We start from the raw sequence: 22021 nt of genomic DNA on the forward strand, positions 1-22021 counted from the left end.
ACTTCCAGTTGGTGTATTCAATAATTCCAGCTAAAATCATGAAGAAACATATTTAAATGCACTTACCGATGTACTTGACTTTGCTCAAGGTTATCCAAGTGAAGTAAATGAGAAGGGTCCTTTTTGACTACTGCTGAACAAGAAAGTTATTCCAGTAAAGCGAGATTATTAAAGAAGGAATTGTAACACAGTGCTATCAATTGTCACATAATAGAACAATTTTTTTTACCTACTGCCTTTTACGGATCATCCATCTGGTCTTGTGCTTGAGACTTATATCAAGATGAAGGAGGAGGAATGATTACATGATCTCTCAGTGCCTAACAGTGCTTCTTTTCCTCTAAAAAATTTTAGAATTTTACCAAGATGCATAGTACAGAAAATACCCATCCAAGAAATAAACAAGAAATAGATATAAGCTCATACAAAATGTGACACCTTCCTCAATACTTCCCATTACTATTGACAAATACAGGAATTTATAAAGCTCTGCAATAAATCCAGCATGTAACTTAATGAAAGTACAACCCCATCAAATGACAGTAAGCAGCAACTTACCACCATTTTAGAACAGACATAATGGTTACATTCTTGTTCTAGAGAACAGGATCTCAAGAGAAGAAGCCCTACCACTACTCAAGCAGAGTATTTATTTATATTCCCTTATGGACTACTCTCTACCTTACCTTCTCTCCCAATTAAAATTATACCTATACTAGTGTTTTAGGAAGCCTAATGATCAGTGCTATCTGCACTACTCTATCCTTCCTCTAAGTGAGGACATGAGAAACCAGATGGATTTATTTGATAATTGCTTGCTCCTAATAGTACATTCTAAAAGCAGCAGCTTGATGAAACTGAAAGGGAGCAAAATGCATTAGAGGTGATAAAGGATCAAAATGCTCCTTCAGAAGAAATCTCTATCTCAGACAGAGGCACAGAAAGTGAAATGGTTTCCTGTTTGAAAGGCAGGGAGAAAAGTCTGAAGGCAGCAGGACCTAGAAATTTTACACAGAATTACTAGGAACCAAAGAAACTATAGAATTATGGTAAATTTATTAAAGTTAACATTGAGCTATGGTATCATGTTCGTAGCTTGGATTTCAAGAAGGAATACTGTTAAACAAGAGTCAGAGTGGTGATCTGAAAAATCATGAGAAGAGAATGAGGCAGTCTGGTCCGAGTCAGCTGGAGAGATCTAACCACAGTATGTAGAACTTGGTTAGTCCCATACAGCTCACTAATCCAGCTGGCACGACTTTGCCCAAAGTTATCAAATCATCCTAATGAGACCACACATTGACAGGATGTAAAACAATCTTTAGGATTTCTCTAATGTAATCGATGTCTGGTTTTCAAGAGTCTTACTAAACTCAAAATGCTCCGGGAATGTTTTCACTCATACAGGATCAGCATTAGTGCTAATATCTCATTTAAACCCAAACACTGAAATTGCTCTTCCCTTCAATATAGTCTTCCCTGGCATTAAGAAATTCACATTCCAGAATCAGACACTACTGAGTAAAGCATAGTTAGAATAAGGTATAAAAGGCACAGATGCTTAGGACTTTCCCCAAGGTGATTGGTTGGGACAATGTCATCCTGTTTTTGCCAGGTCACATGAAACTAAAGATAAAAAGTGCTTTTACAAGTGAGGTGAAATTCAATCATTGCAAGTCTCGAATTCTCGTTCTACAAAGCCGTGATTTTCCATATTATCTTTAGGCACAATTTATTAACAGTAGCAAAAGTAAGTTTTCATTCTTGATCATCAGACAAGGATGCTACAATTCTCCTCTGTGACTGGTTCCTCCCTTGCCCTAGGCTCAACATTGTGGAAATTATCATTCCTCTAGAGAGACTCTGCAGTATTTCATTTGTATAAGGGGCTACCTAGTTTCTTCTGGAGATTTTGTCCTGCCATTTGCACATGATTTGCACACCAGTGGTGCTAGTGTTGAGCATAGTTTTTGGTGTCACTGTGCTGTCTGTCTTATACTAGTCTCAGGTATCTTGGCACAGCAGGAAATTGATTTTGCTGGCATAAGACCAGCATTTCTAAGCTTGCTGACAAAACTGTTAAGACACTTTCAGAGATAGACAAAAATATTGGGGAATTATTTTATCACAAGATGGCTAGAGCTTAAACCGGAAGACTAAGTTTGCTACGAGCAGAGCTGCATGAACTTGTTTGATCAATAGACTCTGACCAGATTGATCAGTACACAAGTAGTTAAATACAGAAATAAGATAAGTGACCTCATGAAACTTCAGCTGAGAATTCATTTCTTCAATGTTATCCAACAGTCCTTAGGATTCTCTCTTGCTGCCAGACTGATCAGAAACATTACTACCTTTCCCTTTATTGGTACACAAGAAAATGCATGGCTTACACATAGCTCTAATCAACATCATTAAAAACCAACGGTCCCAAACTGGTTTCCCATGAGATACAACAGAATCCAAACTAGCACCAAGAAACATGGTTATTCAATTGTAAGTAGCCACTTCCAAGAAACAGCACATGAAAGCTGTTCAACAGTCATATTACTTCCATTTGACAACTTGATTTACCAAATTCAGTTTTGAGAACAGTTCTGTTTGAAGCCTGAGAGATTGTTACTTTATGAAGTTAGGTGCAGTCATCATTTACTCAGTCTTTTACTGATAAAAATCACTATCAAAATACAGTAAGACTTCAAAAAGAATTAAATTAATTTCTAAATCTGATCAAGTTGGGAGAAAATGTTGCAGACCAGTGTTAAACTGATTAAATTGGCTTAAGGTGATTAAGTTTATTTACCAACTTATGCTGGATAAATACTACAACAATAAATACTACAACAATTAAATCATTTAAAGTGTCCACGAAAGAATGCACCAGTTTAAACTGTTTAAAACCTCTTAAATTGGTGCAATAACTTCTAGATACACAAAATTAGGGTCATTGAGACAGTTCTGTTTTACAAGAGAAAACAATGGCAGAAATTCTGCTGTTAAAAGAAGGAAAGCAACCACAACAGCTAAGCAAGCAAAGACATAACCAAGTTACAGACAGCATACAGGGTAAGAAAAACAAAAACCTTGTAACTAAAATATTACTGAACTGTGGCAGTCTTCCTCTGATCTACCATATCTGAGAAAAATGCAGTCTCTCAATACTAGTGAACTTTTCTGGGGAGAAAAGGAAAACAGATACCCAGCAAGAGTTCATTAAGATAAAAATGTACGTATAAAAATATACTTTATGACAATTTATCAGTATTACAGCAGCAGTATATACTATTAGTAGATATTCCATACCAGTCCTTTTGGGTGTTTTTTGTATACATTAAAGCCAAAATCCTTTCTTGTATTTTAAAGAGATTTGCTTCCTTGAGCTAATTCATTTTTTCTTCTGTTTGCCATCTGTGTGTTCCTACGGTCTCTGTTACTCAGTTATTGCAGAGGTCAATGCTTCAAAGATCAGGATGAAAATCTAGCAGATGGAAATCCTTTTGCAAAGGATAGCTGTTTTCATCTAGCACAAAATGGCTCCTAATTTCCAACAAATAGGATGCTTCCTTATCCGATAGCAGCAAATGACACAGATCTGCTACTATTGTGCTGTAGATCATATCTGAAGAGGGCACTGCAAAGACAGAACAATCCAATTTACTCTTTATTTTCACAATAGCACCTAACATTTAAGTTCCACCTCCGTGAAAGCTACACTGAATTACTGGAAGTGTATCTCAATGTCTGAATAAAAAATTAACTTTGTTTTTAAAAAGTCATTAAAAACAGATGTGATAAGACTGTTACTCCTTAAACTCACACCTGTGAATAATGTAAAACACCTCTCAAGAAGTCAAACAGGATGTATCAAAGAAAGCCCGTCTGAAACACCGCTCAGTTATTTACGTCATGAAAGCATGTTAGCTATTTCTAAAAACTGCTAGGAGATTCTATTTTGCATATAAGGAATCCATTTAGTTACCGAATATTTAGTTATATAACATACAATAAATGCTCATACCATCTCACCTCTTGTTGTTGCTACCTCAACTCTGAACTTCTGAGTTTGTCAGACAGCAACTGAAGTGTTCTCTTTGAGGTTGGTTTTGTCTTATACAAGACTTACTTATGAGCAATCATCATATTTCCAGAACAATCTCATCCCAATTCTAAATTGTCAATAATTAATAATTTTACTTCCATAGTGAATTTTGCTGCCTGTTTCTATCACAAGTAATTCATGAAACAGTACCTACTAATCTGTTCAGCCAGTCTGCAGGAATATTGAGGAAGATTTTTTCCATCAACTCAGACACCACATGAACATAGATTTCATATCCTCCATCTTCTACTGTCATCAAAGCAGGTCTAGATCAGAAAACAAAAAACTCTTGAAAGTTAGCTGCTATGTTTCTTTGACTGAAGCAAAATTTCTGAAAGTAATACAATGTAATATTACCTTCCAACATAACACCAAGAACTAGAAAATCTCTATGCACTCATCTCTGTCAAATCTGTAGAGCTGGAATGAGTTTGAGATATGTATATTGAATTTACTACTCAATGTTAAAATAACTTCTAAACCTATCAAGTAAGCCTTACTTTCAGAGAACTGCAGAAAACAATGCTTAGGCAGTAGTCTTTTCCCAGAAGACGAGAGCTGCACTGTTATGAAATTAGTGTTATGTCATTTATGGCTTTGAACTTTATATATTTAAAGTATAAATGTTAATATGTAAGTATATGTACCTACAAATATACAAGCAGTACATAGAGATTTGAAATGCAAAGTAGGGAGACAAGCTTAGCTGTATCACTTGGAATTGTATCATCTGTATCAACATCACCTAATATTGTCTTAGTACACCACTTCATAGCCACTACACAATACCAAGATAGTATCTTTTGTACTATGACAAATACCAAATGGTTTCACATAACCTTATACAAGTAAAAATCCCTCCTCTTCCTGGAAATCATATGGTCAATAGTATTCCTATTAGGTCTGAAATGAACCTGGTTAGGGATTGCTGTCCCACAAGCACTGGTCTTTCAAAATTTTGCTGTTTTACATGATTCAAAAGTGATATTGGATGACAAACAACTGGTAAGAAGTGATCCTTTTTTTAGTACAGGTATTCCCTATATTTCAAGGTTTGTCTTTTCAACCTGTCAATATTGATGCCATACCTTTTTTATTGTTCCCCCAAATAAGTCCTTGCTATTGTTTTTTGCTATGCTTCTGTGAGATGATGATACATTAGCAGTCCTCTATAGTGATGTTCAACAGGTAGTTTCTGCTTGCTTTCAAGCTTCTGAGTGATTTTACTAAGCCTAATCGTTTATACAGCTAATACAGCTTCTACCCAACATATGCTCTTTGACTGCCCTGAGACTACTTACAATTTGACCTGCAACATCTGCACCATCACAATACTCACACTTCTTAGAAAATCTGCGCTGCTCTGATCAAAGCAGGATGCAGTGCTCATATCCTGACCATTCTACAGAAGAAACTAAAATAGTGAACATCAGGACATATGACAATAATGTAAATCCTGGTTATAGCAATCTTGGAACAGTACCAAAACAGTATATGTTAAATATAGTAATAAAATAAGGCACAATCATCTAGAGTGCAGAACTTTTCAATGGGAGATGCTTGCAACAGGATAAATGTGCTCACTGCAGAGATGGCAGAAATGAAAGGGCAGTCACTTCAAGAGACTAGCAGAGCTGCAGTATCAAATAGAACAGTCAGCCAGTACTTCAGTATACTGACAACTGGAGAGTGTTATTAATTTAGTTAGCGTGATGCAGAATATACCTAACAGCACTAATTTGAATGCCTGTGAGGCACAAAGGCAACTGACTGCAAATATGCCACTTTCCCAGTAGGCAAGTCATTTGACCTGCCATCTGTTAATCTGAAAACTACTGCTAAATTTCATAATCTTAAGTGAAGTGATCAAAAGAGATAAGAGAACTCCATGTCTGATTATCCGTGGGATTATTTCAAATCTTTTGGTTTAGACAGAAACCATGGCCCAGACTATTTGCAGTCATTAAAGACTGTTGGCTCCCTTCATGAGAGCAAGTTTAACAACAGTACACTTACACGCTCAGCTTCCCAAATAATTGTGGGCAATTGCTATTTAATCTCGGAAGAAATGTATTTTGGTTTAGGCAATTTATGCTGAAGTACATGAAAGTTGTTATGACTTCCAGAAATACTAAATTAACATTTTAGAAAGAGTATAATTAACTTAAATATGTTCACAGAGAAATGTACTAAGAGACATTGCAAAATTTAAAGCTTTCAAAACCATAAGCAAATGTAGTCTACAGATGTAACTCACAAACCAAGTAATGCATTAGGAAAGATTGATTTTGCTTCATTCCTGGTTATTATATGCTGACTACCTGTTTCTCAGTTCATACTCTGTTCTCAAGGTCATCTAAGTTTTCTTTCAGGTAATCCTATTTACTTCAGCAAGAGTGAACTGTCATGGGGAGACAGAAAATTCAACACAGCATTCAAAACAGAGCCTAGCATTGTTAATTTTCTTTCACTAGGGCCACAGAAAATTCAATTTTGCAATTAACTTTATTCCTTAAATACCACTGTTTTTAATATGGTGAATTTAAATAATTGTAAAACAGTTAGAAACTTATTTAAGGATATAAATAAATTTCATTAAAGGCATACATAGTTCTACTAAAATAGTCCTTAGAGGCTACTAAGTAGAGTCTTTAGTACCTATATACAAAGCTGGTGAAGCTGGTGGGCTTTTCCACTGTTACAGAAGGGTTAGATTCAATCCCCGCTGAGCATAAGTACCAGGAATCTCCTATCTCATTACTGCTACTGTTAAAATGTTCATCTTTTTGAATGACAAACACTCAGTGGTATAGACTGAAAAAATGAACTATCTGAAGGGAACACTACCATCATACCAAATTCCAGGGAAAAGATGCTAGTAAACTGAAAGTTTGGGCAAAGACAGATGTAAGAAACAAGGACCTATCTGTGATACCTGAAATCTAGGAGATGATCTCTGAAATACAAAATATTTTAGCTTGTCTTAGTTTTCATGATTTCTTCTAGCTTGATATTCATAGTTCTAGCTCAAAAAGAACATGGAAATATTTACACACATTATATGACAGCACTTGTGTAAAGTGTAAGTTTCTATGATCTTCTGCCTCATTATTACTGCTACTGTTAAAGTGTTCAGTGTTCTGAGCATCTAGCTTAGGAAAAAAAAGCAAGCTATAGGCATATAGACATGCATCTATCCTAAGCTTGTATCTTCAGCATCTGAAGGAAAAGGTGAGCTTCATTATAATCACAGCAGATGAACAAAACTGGGCTCCTGCATTTCAAAGGGAAAAGATAAGGGATGACTTCAATGACGTATAGTATTGACACCTGAGATTTTAATGCTATGCAAGTCTCTTAAACGCTGAGATCCTGTCATAATTTCTATTTTCCTATCATAGTGTCTATTTCATATCTTAAATATTCACTGTTAAAATAAAATTTCTATGTTAAGTTAATAAGTTACTACATTCCCTGAATCACAAAGAAGCAAATCAAATTACAGACTAATACTATGTTTTAAGAAGTCTGCAGTGTTTAGTATTATTACATTTACTCATACTAAGTAGAAAACAATATGCAGATTTTACTCCCAAGGAGATGCTGGTAGCTATTCCATTGCTAGAAATAGAGCATACTGAACTTACTACCTCCTTATATTGAGGGATTAAAACCAATCTGAGATAAGGGGACATGAATTAGCAAACTACAGAAAAAAAAAGTAATTTTCTACTAGTTGTGCATACAGTTTTATAAACAAGACTAACACTGACCACTGATATATGAAGCTGTTGAGTAGCACAATAATGCTAGGACAGCATATCTAGTTAATAAGTTAATTTCATTTTAACAAGGTATTTCTTTAGCAAGAGACAGATTTTCTTCTGTTAAGATGTAAATGTACTAAGTTATCCTACAATACAGAATTTGGAAATACTACCAAGGAGATGCATTCTTACTAATCAGAGCAAAATTTCAGTACAAAAGTGACAGACTTTTCTTTGAAAAAGTTGTTCATTTTAGTTCCACATAAAGTTGTATTCACATGCTGTGAATACAAACATGGGAAAACTTTATCATTTGTCTATCACCTTTTGTGCAACAGAGTAAATTGAGGTCTTTCAGGACCACATGAAAGGTCATAATCCTACGAAAGAGGGGGAACCTTTGCAGTTAAGAAAAAAATCTCTTTGCACTTAATCCTCCCTCATAGGAAAATAAATAGCATATAAACCTAAAAGCTGTAAGACTATTTTGCCTAGAGGAAAAAGACTAAGTCGCTACTTTGTTAGACAAATGGGATTCTAGTATTTAAATCAAGCCAAGTGACAAACTATTGAGTACGCAATGATTCATTAAACTCACTATGAAATTGTTTTGGAATAATTTTAGAAAGAATTTTGGTAGAAAATTTATATATTCTAGAATTTTATTATGTCTATAGTTGTGTCAATTAACCTCCTCTACCTACACATCTTTCAAGTCACTATGATACTTATATTTCAAAAGCCCAAGATAAATTTAAGAATTGGACAATTAGTTAATAATGTTGTTCCCACATCAGCTGGATCTGTTTAGTTTATTGTCTTTAAGTAAATCATGGAATCGTTTAGGTTGGAAAAGACCTTTAAGACCATCAAGTCCAACCGTTAACCTAGCACTGTCAAGTCCACCACTAAACGGTGTCCTGAAGTGCCACATCTACGTGTCTTTTAAATACCTCCAGGGATGGTGACTTAACCACTTCCCTGGGCAGCCTGTTCCAATGCTTGACAACCCTTTCTGTGAAGAAATTCTTCCTAATACCCAATCTAAACCTCACCTGGTGCAACTTGAGGCCTTTTCCTCTTGTCCTATCACTTGTTACTTGGGAGAAGAGACTGACACCCACGTCACTACAACCTCCTTTCAGGTAGCTGTAGAGAGCGATAAATGTGTCTTATAGTGCCATCTGCTGAGAACTTAGAATCTCTGCTCTCTGTGAGAATGTTTATTGAAAACATTTGTTAATATTATTTCTGCAAGGCTAAAATTGATTAATCAGTTTAAAAATATGGTTGTGCATTCACTATTTCAAACTTAGGCTGAAACAAGACACTCAAGGAGTTTTCCTTTGGTCCTCAAGCTTCTACTCCATCTTAACTTACTGACACAGTACTGGGGAAATGTTGTTACTGTATGACGTAGTATTCAAATAAATTAAAAAGTTAGATTTAAACAAAGAATATCACTTATAAATAATGGCAATATAATACAGAAATTCAAGAACAGCTCCTTGAAAATTCATTAGAAAAACAGGAATTGCTAACCACACCTTAAATACAGAATTTTATATATGGGGGAACTTAAAATGGAGAAAGTCATAGTTTACTTCCCTACTAGTACACATTATTTTAGTTTTATTTTGTTTACCTGTAGAACATTTTTACTTTGTTGTATGGCAAACATCGAACACATTGCTTGTAGATCATGTTCTCATCTGCCTGTAGTTCCAAGCCACATCTAGCACAACCTGAATATGTAATCATAGGCAGAGAAGCCAAAACACACTCCAGTGAAGTGTCAGCATGGAAGATAAGTTGCTTGTATTGACCAGTTGAAATGGTAAACTTCAGTTCTAAGATACGGGCTTTCACTTGAATCACTCCTACAAAAACAATTTCAATCAAATCTGCATTCAATTTTACATATAACTGAAAGCAAAAGCAAGGGTTACAGCTGATTCAAAACCAAAATCATTACCAGTAAAACTTTCTGAATTTTTTTTTCCTTTAGTAGCTCATATTTTTAGAGATGATATATGCAGTGAAAAATCATTGTGGTTAAATATTATTTTAAAATGTATAGAAGTACTACATTTTCAGGTACTATTGTGGTAGATGCCACTATAGAAGACCCTGAGTAAGAAATCAAGAGATCAGAATTGTGCAAATAATTTCCAATTGCTTTTCCTCTATGCTAATTCAGAGACACTGAAAAGCATAGTTTTAACAACTTAGCTTTCTACTATTTATACATAAACTAAAGTTAGATGCTGCAATACCAACTTTGTGTAGTTACTCCTTAACATTTAACACCAACCTTAGCAATCTTCTAGGTTTATCTGGGAGGGGATAACTGTGCAAAATGTTTTATTTGTTCTTTTGTAAGAAGTTTTCAATAGCAGTAGCTATTTTACTTTTGCCTTAGAGAATTCCAGTTTCAGAGAAATACTATTCAACAAACTTTCAGCAATTAATCGCATCATTACTAGACTGGCTGGTGTGGACAACAAAAGGCAGCATTTCTCCCTGTGTTCCAAAGCTATCTTTGTATGGTACCATATAACACATCTATCTCACCTCTGGGCTCACTGAATGAAGGCTGCATTCACAGTTTGGCTAGGTACTGAGCAGCAGCCTCCAGAATAAATTCAGACTCCCAGAACTGTGCTAACCTGCAAAAAAATATTTTACTTGATCAACAAAGCATCTATTTTGCTTAGTTATGCACGGCACAAGACATTACAGAGCTGTGGATAACTTTACCTGAGCGTTTTTCCTCCAAATGTGCCGAGAGCTTTGTCATTTGCATGAGGGATGCTTTGCTTTTCTGAAACTTTTCTTTAAATTCAATTGCCCTTTTGTCATCATCAAACAAGCACTCATAGGATGACCATGGAGTTGTGTGCAGTTCAAAGTCACCCGAGACAGAACTACGTTGGACCAGAAGGTATCTAAAGTCCCATATGTGATCTACAGAACAAAAAAAGCAAACAGAAGCATTTACTGTCTATACCTTGGTTAATTTATAGAAAGCCAAGGTCACTTACAAGATTGAGAAACAAATCAGTAAGACAGTCTCATATGCTTAGCTCTGGCAACTTTATTTCAAGCCTGATGGCATGTAGGGTTTTTCCTTTTCTTTCCCTATAAACTCTGCTTGAGTCCTCCCAATACAGAATGATGCTTGCATTTCACTTGTACGGAATTCAGCTTTCAAGACAACTCAACGCTTTGAAACAGAAACCAGTTCTGAAATTTCTTGTCAGCTCCAATAAGGAAAAGTTGGCAATGTCTAGAAGAAAAAAGTCTTCATGTTATTAATCAACTTCCATCTTTAATATGTCCCTGTTTTTTAATCTTCTATCTCCACAATGTTCTGATTTAAAAATATGAATTAATTTTCCATCTTCCAATTGACTCTGTCATAAAGAAAAATACTTTAAAAATGGAGATTACAGAAGAGTAATACATTTTGGGTCGTCCTTCACTTTGTTATAAGAATCCAATATTCACCTACTAATCAAGTCTGATAACCATTTAGGCTGTTATTTTTTCCTGTGTGTGCTCAAGCTGAAAGTTGCAGCAAAATAATTGTTTTCGGAAATAAGGCTAGAAAAATGGAGGTCGGTTTTTTTGATGTATTCCAGTGTTTGTGTAAGCATTTTATTAGTGTGTTTTAGTATTTTCATATTTTGGATTAGTCTGATTTTTGGTGGTAACTTGCTAAAATTGCAAGCTCCTGAAAAATCTGTCAGACGCAGTGTTTTATAGTAAAATACTCCCCAAAACCCTTTTCCTCTGAGCATCAGTCTAGTTTCATGCACCTCATATCTGACTAGAGATCCTGCAGCCCCCCTGAACTAAGTATGCTCCAGCCCCAAGCAAGATTCAGGCAGTAACACTACAGCAACACTGACGGAAAATCAATACAGGAGGAAACAAACAGGCACTTGGCAAGAGGGGATATATGGAAGTAGAAGACATAGTCCAACTAGGGTGCAGTATTTGGTTGATACCTGAATTTAACCTATTATTCAGATCTTCAACATTCCCCTGATGCTTAGAAAACTGATCACAAAACATGAGTAAACTATAAGTAATCAAGTTTACAGAAATTTTTTTGGTAATTTAAACCAGATGAGTGTAAAGCATTAATGGAATGTCTGATGACTGTATACTGGAAGCTTGGACCGATTTTCAGCAAGAGATGAAAAATATTTAACTTTTACTGTGACATGGTTTAACCCCAGCCAGCACACAACCACTCTATCACTCCCTCTCCTCAACTGGACAGGGGAGAACAAAAGGCTCATGGGTCAGGATAAGGACAGGGAGAGATCACTCAACCAACTACCACCACAGGCAAAACAGACTCAACTTGGGGAAAAAACTAACTTAATTTATAGCCAATCAAATCAGAGCAGGGTAATGAGAAATAAAACCAAATCTTAAAACACCTTCTCCCCACCCCTCCCTTCTTCCCAGGCACAGCTTCACCCCTGAATACTCTACCCCCCTGCCCAGCAGGACAGGGGGACGGGGAATGAGGGTTACAGTAGTTCATCACACGTTGTCTCTGCTGCTCCTTCCTCCTCAGGGGCAGGACTCCTCACTCTTCCCTGGCTCCAGCTTGGGGTCCCTCCCACAGAGGACAGTCCTCCATGAACTTCTCCAACATGGGTCCTTCCCACAGGCTGCAGTTCTTCATGAACTGCTCCAGCACAGGTCCCCCGTGGGGTCACAAGTCCTGCCAGCAAACCTGCTCCAGCGTGGGCTCCTCTCTCCACAGATCCGCAGGTCCTGCCAGGATTCTGTTCCAGCGCGGGCTTCCCACGGGGTCACAGCCTCCTTCGGGCACCCACCTGCTCCGGCGTGGGGTCCTCCCCAGGCTGCAGGTGGATATCTGCTCCACCGTGGACCTCCCTGGGCTGCAGGGGGACAGCCTGCCTCACCATGGTCTTCCCCAGGGGCTGCAGGGGAATCTCTGCTCCGGCGCCTGGAGCATCTCCTCCCCCTCCTTCTTCACTGACCTGGGGGTCTGCAGGGTTGTTTCTCTCACATCTTCACTCTCTCTCCAGCTGCAGTTTCTGTCCCACAGCAACTTTTTTCCCCTTCTTAAATGTGTTATCCCAGAGGCACTACCACTGTCGCTGATGGGCTCGGCCTTGGCCAGCAGCAGGTCTGTCTTGGAGCCGGCTGGCATTGGCTCTGTCAGACATGGGGGAAGCTTCTAGCAGCTTTTCACAGAAGCCACCCCTGTAGCCCCACCACTACCAAAACCTTGCCACGCAAACCCAATACATACTGCCAACAATTTTTAGATGCTCTAGAACTGTATAGTCTTATGTATTTTAAGTATGCAGACAGTTTAAAAATCACAAGTCTCCATACCTTCCTCTACAAGACTATGAGGTTTCTGATCTGCTAGTACCACCAGTAAACACATACCACAGCTATGCCATGACTCCTAGCAAGGATGGACATCATGCTCTTCCTGTAACCCACTCACACTATTTAGCTGTTGTGTATGCTTTAGTATCATGTCAATTTATCTTTTTGGCTATCTTACTGGGATCAAATGTTCATGGTTTGTCTGTGATTAAGTATTTGAACAGTTGAGAAATCACTCTTATCTTGAATTTCAGATAATTCTTTAATCATTAAAATGCCAACAGAATACTAGCTGGAGAATAAGACACAAGCTTTACATCAAATACAAACACTTAATGCTACAGAGACCTACATCTTATACTTTTCTGCTTTAAGCATCAGAGAATGATATATTACTGTGTCTTAGAAATTACCTTTGGTATCTTCTTTTTGCAGCTAGAAAAAAAAATTTAAAATTCTATATTTTGAGAAGTATAATAGTCTACCATACTGAATTCTATAAGATTTCTAAGCTGTTCTAAAGAACAGCATATACCTACTTACTCTGAAGTATGCACAAAAATAAGAGCCATGTAGATATTATGCAGTAAAGTTAATTGATTAATGCTTAAATTGGACCATCTTCTTCAAGTAGTTTAAGAGGTAGTTCTTGCAGTTAAATGATTTCTAGGAGCGGAGATTACTTATAAATTGAAGCAGAACTGGCAGAATTCAGAGTGTCTACATTTAATATGTAAAGATTCACTATGAGGTTGTTTAACTTTTTTGGGTTTTATTTTGTGCTATACAAAAGCTGGCTTTTTAGGCAGACATATTCAGTGCTTCAAGTAATACAGCATTTACTTAAGTGTATCCATTGATCAGAAATAGAAACTCTTAAGTTATCAATTTAACAAAAACCTAGTTGCCTTATTTTAAGAGAGCAAAGCCAGGAATAAAACAAAAATTTGGTAGTAGTCACTGCTAAAACACAGGCTATGTAATTCTTGCAAGAGATGCTTTTAGTCATTTACAGCTAAACTTGATAGCAAGACTGTTAGCATATAAAGCCTGACACTGTAGTAAGGTGGAAAGCAGAGAATGAAAATCAGAACTAGAAAAAAACCCAGCAATTCATGCTAAACCAGACAACAATAAGGAAGACTCAGCAAAACTGATAAGATAGTTAACATTCAAGATTTTTTTATAGTTACATAACTAGGCACCAGTGCATCTTATGTCTAGATTCAAGTTTCTAAATACTCATGCTTTCTCAGTCTTCTAAAGTGAGTGCATTCAAATTCTTTTGCTGATGGCACTGCTTCTAAACAGAGAAGACATGTTAAAATTGGTATCAAATATGTTGCCCTTCCAAGAGGAGTATTTAAAGGATGAATGGAAAAAAGTTGCCAGCTACACATTTTAAAGATGTTAATAGCATCACAAAAATCTTTTTACAGCTACCTACGGGTACAAGGACCTTACCTTTTTTCCTTTGAAGTTGAGGGCACCAGGCAGCTCCTGCTCCCCATAGCACCATCCTATAGTGTTGATCTCTGTTCTGTTCTACTGTTAGAATAATTTTTCTTTGGCTGCCACCTCTGTAGCTATACACAGATTCTGAAAAAGTTCGAAATTGTACGACTTCCACAGTAAAAAGCATATAAACACACAAACCCCACATGCCTCAATATTAAGATAAAATCATGCTGCTAACATATTTTATGGTACAATTATAAGCAAACAAGAATACACCTACAATTTCTTCAGGACAGAATGAAAGCAATCTCATTTCTTCAACAAAATGATTCTAGTTTGAAGGAATGCATAAAGTATATTAATTCACCTTTATCCACCTAAATACTCAGCAACTGGACACCTCCCTTTGAAACAGCAAGTGTCTGAACATCTTTCAGCTCCCACATATCCTGACTGGTATAAGTGGAAAGAAATTGTACTCAATCTCTCAACAACAAACTGTCATAATCGGAAGTTAAAGTTCCTGTAACTTCTGTGGAATACACTGAGAGGAACATTTCTCTAGAATTTTTCACATAAAAAAGGAAACTATAGTCATGTACAAGCACACTAAGAGGATTAGTAACAGTACATATAAATTGAAACAATTAAGAGCTCTACAGCACTCTTACCCAGGATACTACCTGTAAGTTTCAGCTGCACACTAAAACCACAATATTTTTTATAAATAATTTTAGAACAAGAACTCTTGCTTTAAATATCTAACAGTTCTGAGATTTATGTACAATAATAAATTATGAAGACTTCTATCTTCAAAATTCTCCATTTATAATGAATAAACATGATATTGACAGTCTAGGTAAAAATGTGAATCTTATGAATACAAGATGATAATGCAATATGATCAGATTTATGTGCAAAGCTTGAAGTCAAGCACTAAGAAACAGTGGTACTGTAAAGAAAAGATAATCAGAACAGTTATGCAGGAAAAAGAGAGGAAGACTGCTTTTCCAGGTAGGAACAGTGGTCTTCAACTGCCCGAAGCATGTGAAAAAACAATGGCAAGACACTACATGAAATAATGAGAATGCCCCAAGATAATTTGGTTTTGTTCATTTCAGAAGGTGGAGATGATGCTAGGAAGCAGCTGTAAGGCCTGATTATGAAGAAATGGAAACAAATTATTAATTTTAACATGGAAAATTGCTTCAGCAAAAGGAATCTTGAAATAACTGCATTCACTATTATAAGAAAAGGAGTGTGACAGAAGAATAACCTCAAATCAGTACATGGAGTGTTGACCATGATTCTTTGGGGGAGAGGAGTCTTTGCAATAAAAATATACAGGAAACTCAGATTTCCAAAACAAATTATATTAATGAGGTATTTCTCTGTTGTGCTCATGTGGAAGAAATAGGAGTATCACAGTAAGACATCTAGTAGTTTCACACTGTGCATTTTCCAGTGTTGAAAATCAAAAAGAACTTGTACAAAAAGGCATACAAGTAAGGATTATTATAAATAAATATTGCATGTATTTAAGAAACCAGGAATGCTTAGCTTTAAAAATCTATTCAAAGTAAGAAAAAAATAGAAAGAAATAAACAGGAAATGTTCCAAACAAAACATTGTAAGAGATCAACACAGTTCATTATAAAGTAAGAAAGGCAAGCAAATCCTAAAACATTAGATTAAAATAATCAGTAACTTACTTCATTCTGAATAACATGATTTATAGCGCAATCAAATATTCCTTTAATGACAGGATGCTTACATGGAAGGTAATTGGCAGGTGAGCTTTGAATTAGTAAAGCTTGACTGTCCCACATGACATTTTCATAAACTAGCCCCCTTTCACAAGCAGTGGTCTACAGCAAGAATGTACCTCTCAAATTTCAAAAGCCATTAAAAAACATATTTATGTTCCGCTACCGTTAACTGCAGCATATCCCTCTTTTCAGCAGTCGTGCTATACACACCTATCTTCCCTGAAAAGGATTTTGAGTGCACACTCCTCATATCTAATATATTCCTGCTGCCATTCCACCTCCCAACACTATACTTTGTACCTGCATCTCTCTTCAATCATCTGTCTTATTGAAGATCAGGTACCACACTATTTGGAGCTGTGGAGATGCTCAAGCCATCTCACTGACAAGTCAATACATTAGTAACTGCAGTCTGTGGTGAGCACTCATTCCCTAGTGAAAACACACCAATCCCTCAGAGAGTAGCAACACTTATTATCAGTGCCCACTGCCCGCATGCTTCTCCCAGACACATGTATGCTATGGATCAGCACTAGTGTGCAATAACCTCCTTTCAGAAGCTGACTACAGTCGTTATTTCCTTTCTGTCTCTAACTCCTATGCCCCCCATGAGTGGAACATTACAAAGGTTTTACTCGTGACTCCTGTGTCGAACACCGGTGTATGGAATGGGAAACAACCAGAATTGCCTTGCAAAATTACTATTTAAGTTTTACCTATTGTTGAAATTTTGGAAGTTAAAGTCTAGTGCATGAACTTACCTCTTAATACAACAATGTTGATAATTTTCAAGATAGAGTGAACCAATGTATTTGCCTGGAGCTGGTCTAGCTGCATATACCGAACACTATCCAGTCTCTGAACTTGTCTTTGTGGAATGTCTCCAAAGTGTGGAAATTCTGATGATATGTATGCCAATAAGCTATGGAGAACACCACCATCCACTATAGGATAAACTTATATGAAAAAACAAAGTTAAAGGGACACCCTTTTTTTTTTAAGCTTAGAAGTACAAAATTTATCAGTTGGTACATATTTACAGTGACAAAACCAAAACCATTTCACAATAATTCTAAGGAAAGAAATTCTTGAGAAGTGTAACGCTTGATCCAAAATTAAACTGTACTTTGTCTGCCTCCCCTTGATAACATCCCGAAGTTAAAGTAAGTACAGTATTTTACATTACACCAAAACCAGGAAAGAAATCTTGTATCATAGCTTGGTAAGAAGAACAACCACTCTTGATCATTCACCCCAGAACCTGCCTTAAATAGCCGGCAATAATGGACATCAGGAAGACAGTAAGAACAATGCAAGTTCGGTGATACTTATGGTTGAGTCCTAGGATAACTGCTGTTTCTTCAGTTTTTCAGAGTTCAGAGTCTTGAATGGTAACCACCCAACATTACCATAAACTCCACATGCCTATCTGATGTCATGATGTCCACACCTTGTCCACAGGCATTCCTGTCATACTTTCCTATAGTGTTTCGTACACCTCAGTTGCTCGGATTTCCACTTTATCCTGGGTACGAGGCATTGCCAACAAAACAGAGTACTTTAAATAGCTATTTTACTGTGATTTTTGTGGAAATTTATGCACTATAATCTTACATTCTTCTGGATTGAGAGCTGAGCAGTTCCCCAGATTCAGTAACTGACTGGCAAATGTAGTTTGCAGCATGATTTCTCCACACCAAAGATTCTCATACATTATTATATCTGCAAGAAAAAAGCAACCTTATCAACTCATGTATCAACAATATTGAAATGTATCATACTTTTCTTGACTATAGAACCATCATACATACAGGTATGAAAGAGTTTGAAAGATATCACTTGGAAATAAATTGATTTTTTTTTAATCTGCCAACACCATTTACAATGAGTTAATCAATTTTTCTCAGTAGTTTGATGTAATTCTTCAATTCATATAAAATATTCAATAGCCTCATAGCAGGTACTGTATAAGTGAAGTGGGTGACTGTATTGGGTAAATTATTATTGTGCAACATTTCAGAATGAGTAGTAAAGTACTAGGCCTACCCAGAAACACTTTTGATGTATTTTGAGATGAGAATGTCTAAGCAGAAAAGAAAAAGCCCAACTTATCTTCAATCTCTTTAAAATATCTACCTTTGTACTTCCCTATAAGCACTTAAAGAACTCTTAACAAACAGAAATAGGCATCTTAAACTGTAGCAGCAGTCAAACAATTTTATATTGTGTAATTTTTTGCACATTGCAGAACCTAAATGGACAAATCACTATCAAGTTCCAGTCAACTCCAGCCCTAAATTAGGTGCAATTTCATCTTTATAGTACTGCAGTCTTACATGAGATGTGTTCTCTAAAGAGAGAGGGTTCTACTCCTGTTAGATATTAAAGAGTACAAAGGATTTATCAGGAGGAATCTTCATTATTAGCTGACATGTTATGAAAAAGGTGAACTGCAAACAGCATTTTATGTTTCTGCAGTCTGTGTCAGTTACGAGTTAACAACATGATCCCTCTCAAGATGCTACTGCTAAGCTACAAAGTCCTTCACAGGAGGAAAAGTATTTCTCACCCTGAGACTAATTGTAACATCACAATTTTCTCATCCATCTGCTGGTCCAACAGCAGAGAATTACAAAGAAGTCTACAAATCAAACAACTACCACATCCGGTTTGTAATAGGACTTGTACCTTTCAGAAAAAGCTGTTTTAAAACACTGACAAGTTCCAGAATACACCTGACTACCTATGGCACTGCTGTAGTGTCAATGCACTGCTGTGTCTCAAACCAAAGACTATACATAAGGGACGGGCAAACTTCTGTGGGACAGTCGATGTTCCACTGGAAGGATGACTGAGAATTCAAAGTGATGTTGAATGATGTAAGAAAGATACTTACAAATGCTTAGCCATGGTTCCAAATTACTGGTTACATATTGTTTTATTTCAAACAGGCATTTTAAAGATCCACATTTTAAAAAGGCAAATAAAGGAATTCTCACCTGTAAGCAGTACAATATCCCCAGGAAACACAGTGAGTGACCAAAACGCAGCACCATGCCACAGCACCACCTTTCTCTCAATTTCTGACTGGTCAATAACTACAATTGTTGCTACAGGAACTTTACATGAAGATTTTGGTCTACTCTTCACCTGTATTTCTTTGATATGACAAGGATGTACTATTGTGACCAAAACATTGTACTTTTGATTTTTACTGCAGCAATTCTTAAGTGGTGATAGTTTCTTTTGAAGTTTCTTGAACACTGTCATCCTCTCTTGATCCACTTTCATCCCAGGATCAGCCGGAGAAGAATTCAGTTTAGCTCTCTTTGATTTCAGCTGTCTTTTGAATGCTGAGTGAAAAATACGAAAGGAATCTTCACACTTCCGGGCTATTTTAGAAGAGCTCCTGTGACAACTGTCTACTTGAGAGCACAGTACTCCTGAGCTCAATGATTCAATACAGATTTCATTTACAAATTGCTCACCAGGAACATTAAGTTCTTGAGACTTCTCTGTATTTTCCTGAGCACTTCCTTCTTGTTTTGTAGCTTCAAAGCAAACATTTTTCCCATCACTCTCAGAGCTGAAAAGTTCAAGGGAACTTTTATACTCTTCCTTACATTCATTTTCAGGCACATTAAGACATGTTCCAACATCAGAAACAAATTGGAAGTGATCACACTGCCTTTCTTCAGGTTTTTTGCCTGTTTCTGATAGTTTTATGATTCTGTTCTGCATCTCATTCCAATCTTGTGCAGAAACAGCCATCTGACTTGATGTCATTATACTATGAAATTCAGTATCTGTTGACACTGCAAAGTCTGAACAATCACTTGGTTCTCCTTTTGGTTTTAACTCTTGATTTGGGGGGAAAAACATATCCAGATATTGACTTAGATGTTCATGCTGATCACTTCTACAATCCGATTGAACACCTTGTCCCACAGGCCTTAGGTGTATGGTAATCTGCTTAGTACTGGCAACCAAATCAGAAATGTCAGAGCTGTTGACTTCTAAATGACTAGCTTTTCTTTCAGTGAGGTCTGAACAACAGCCATGTGATTGTTTAGCTTGTCTAGCTGATTCTGCAAATTTTTGTGGAAGGTGTTGATCTGCAGCCTGGCTTACATTTCCATGTGTGCATCTGTCTTTAGGTATTTGAAAATCAGAATAAATTAAAGTTTCGGTGGTCTTAGGTGTGCTGGTACAAGTTACTGCCGTAGATACAAGAGACATCAAATATTCTTTTGCATCCATTAATCTCCCCTGTTCAGACTGTTGAGAGCTGTCATCATTTGTAGGAACTGCTGTGACTACAGAGCTTTCTGCCTGAAACACTAAGTGGTCAGCACCTTTGACTTTTTCAGAAAAAAGACTATGTGTATCATACAAACAGCGGAGTTCTCTCCATTTTTCAGCAGCAGGTGCTGAACTGCTTTGCTCTGACACCTCCAGCAGGCCTGGAATACAGGGTGCTCCCACAAAAATATGAATTTGAGGTCTTTTTGACATTTTTGATTGCTATGTTAAGTTTGACTTTAAACAATGTGGTTTATGCAACAAGCACACTAAATATTAGTAAATGCAAAAAGTTGTATTTGGCCTTTTCTTAACATTTTAAAAATACCTAAAATTCAAGGGAGTATTTCATAATTAAACTGGTAAAAACATTACTTTATTACTAAAGACCTGTAAAATTAAATGTACAAAATAAAAAATTTAAGTTATTTATTGTGTCAAACTTGCATAGAAAAATAAATTTACAGTAGGGCTTAATTTCTGATTGTGATACTTGGAAACACATATCAGATGCACAGTTATAGGGAAGTTCAACTTAAGTTTAATTATTAAGCAGACTTATCTTCATTTATTATTGCTAATTAAACAGTCAAATGTGAATTCACTATTCAGTACTTCACTTTAATTCATGTGAAATAAATGCCTGTAAGAAACTTTCACAGCATGGGTAGGGGAGAATTTAATCTCCGAGAAAATTACAATTTCAACTAAATGATTAAACATACTAGAGCTATTTAAAATTAGTTTAAAGTTTGCTAGAAATGCAATATTTTACATGCTGTTTTAGCATGAAAATTCTGTATTTAGTGATTATTTTATGAAATGGGAGGTTTCAGGATATTACTAATAAATTATAAGTACTTAATAAGCACTAAGAGGTCTGTGAAACTTGAGCAGATGATTTAGAATTTGCTTTAATTCATTTATACAATATCATACTACTCAAGAAGTTACTAGCTTTTCTAGCTAATTAAAAATAAGCCCATCCTACACAGCACAAATACAAAAGACTTTTTTTTTTTTTTTTAATTTCTGCTATACTATAATTTTAAAATAGACAGCTACAGCTACAAGTGTTCATTAAAATGCAGACACCTAGCTACATGTTTTGGGAGCATTGTTAATAGAAGTTGCTGCAATAGGCAATTCTGCAGAGGTAGGAAACAGAACACCAGAAATGAAATTCGGAAGCTAATCCAGCTGCAAACAGAAAAAAAAAAGAGCACTGAAACAAACAC

The 22021-nt window shown here is 36.3% G+C and overlaps 1 protein-coding gene across 9 annotated transcripts in view; it reads right to left on the reverse strand.

Annotated features, from left to right (window-relative positions):
• SHLD2 (shieldin complex subunit 2) overlaps positions 1–22021 on the reverse strand; it is a 53200-nt gene that overhangs the window by 6947 nt on the left and 24232 nt on the right. For 5 of the 9 annotated variants that reach the window (XM_030031167.2, XM_030031168.2, XM_030031172.2 and 2 more), the window contains 8 exons: positions 19481–21983; positions 18096–18203; positions 17243–17437; positions 14719–14853; positions 10627–10833; positions 9512–9746; positions 4250–4365; positions 67–3631 (listed from right to left, as the gene is read on the reverse strand). In XM_030031167.2, the coding sequence (XP_029887027.1) occupies positions 3459–3631; positions 4250–4365; positions 9512–9746; positions 10627–10833; positions 14719–14853; positions 17243–17437; positions 18096–18203; positions 19481–20996 (2685 nt within the window). In that variant the 5' untranslated portion in view covers positions 20997–21983 and the 3' untranslated portion in view covers positions 67–3458. Of the gene's footprint in view, positions 1–66; positions 3632–4249; positions 4366–6792; positions 7122–7152; positions 7374–9511; positions 9747–10362; positions 10536–10626; positions 10834–14718; positions 14854–17242; positions 17438–18095; positions 18204–19480; positions 21984–22021 lie in introns of those variants that run through there. The other 4 variants (XM_041127359.1, XM_030031179.2, XM_041127360.1 and 1 more) reach the window with 4 other exon arrangements.

This window comes from Aquila chrysaetos, chromosome 11, assembly GCF_900496995.4.
Source record: "Aquila chrysaetos chrysaetos chromosome 11, bAquChr1.4, whole genome shotgun sequence".
NCBI lineage: Eukaryota > Metazoa > Chordata > Aves > Accipitriformes > Accipitridae > Aquila > Aquila chrysaetos.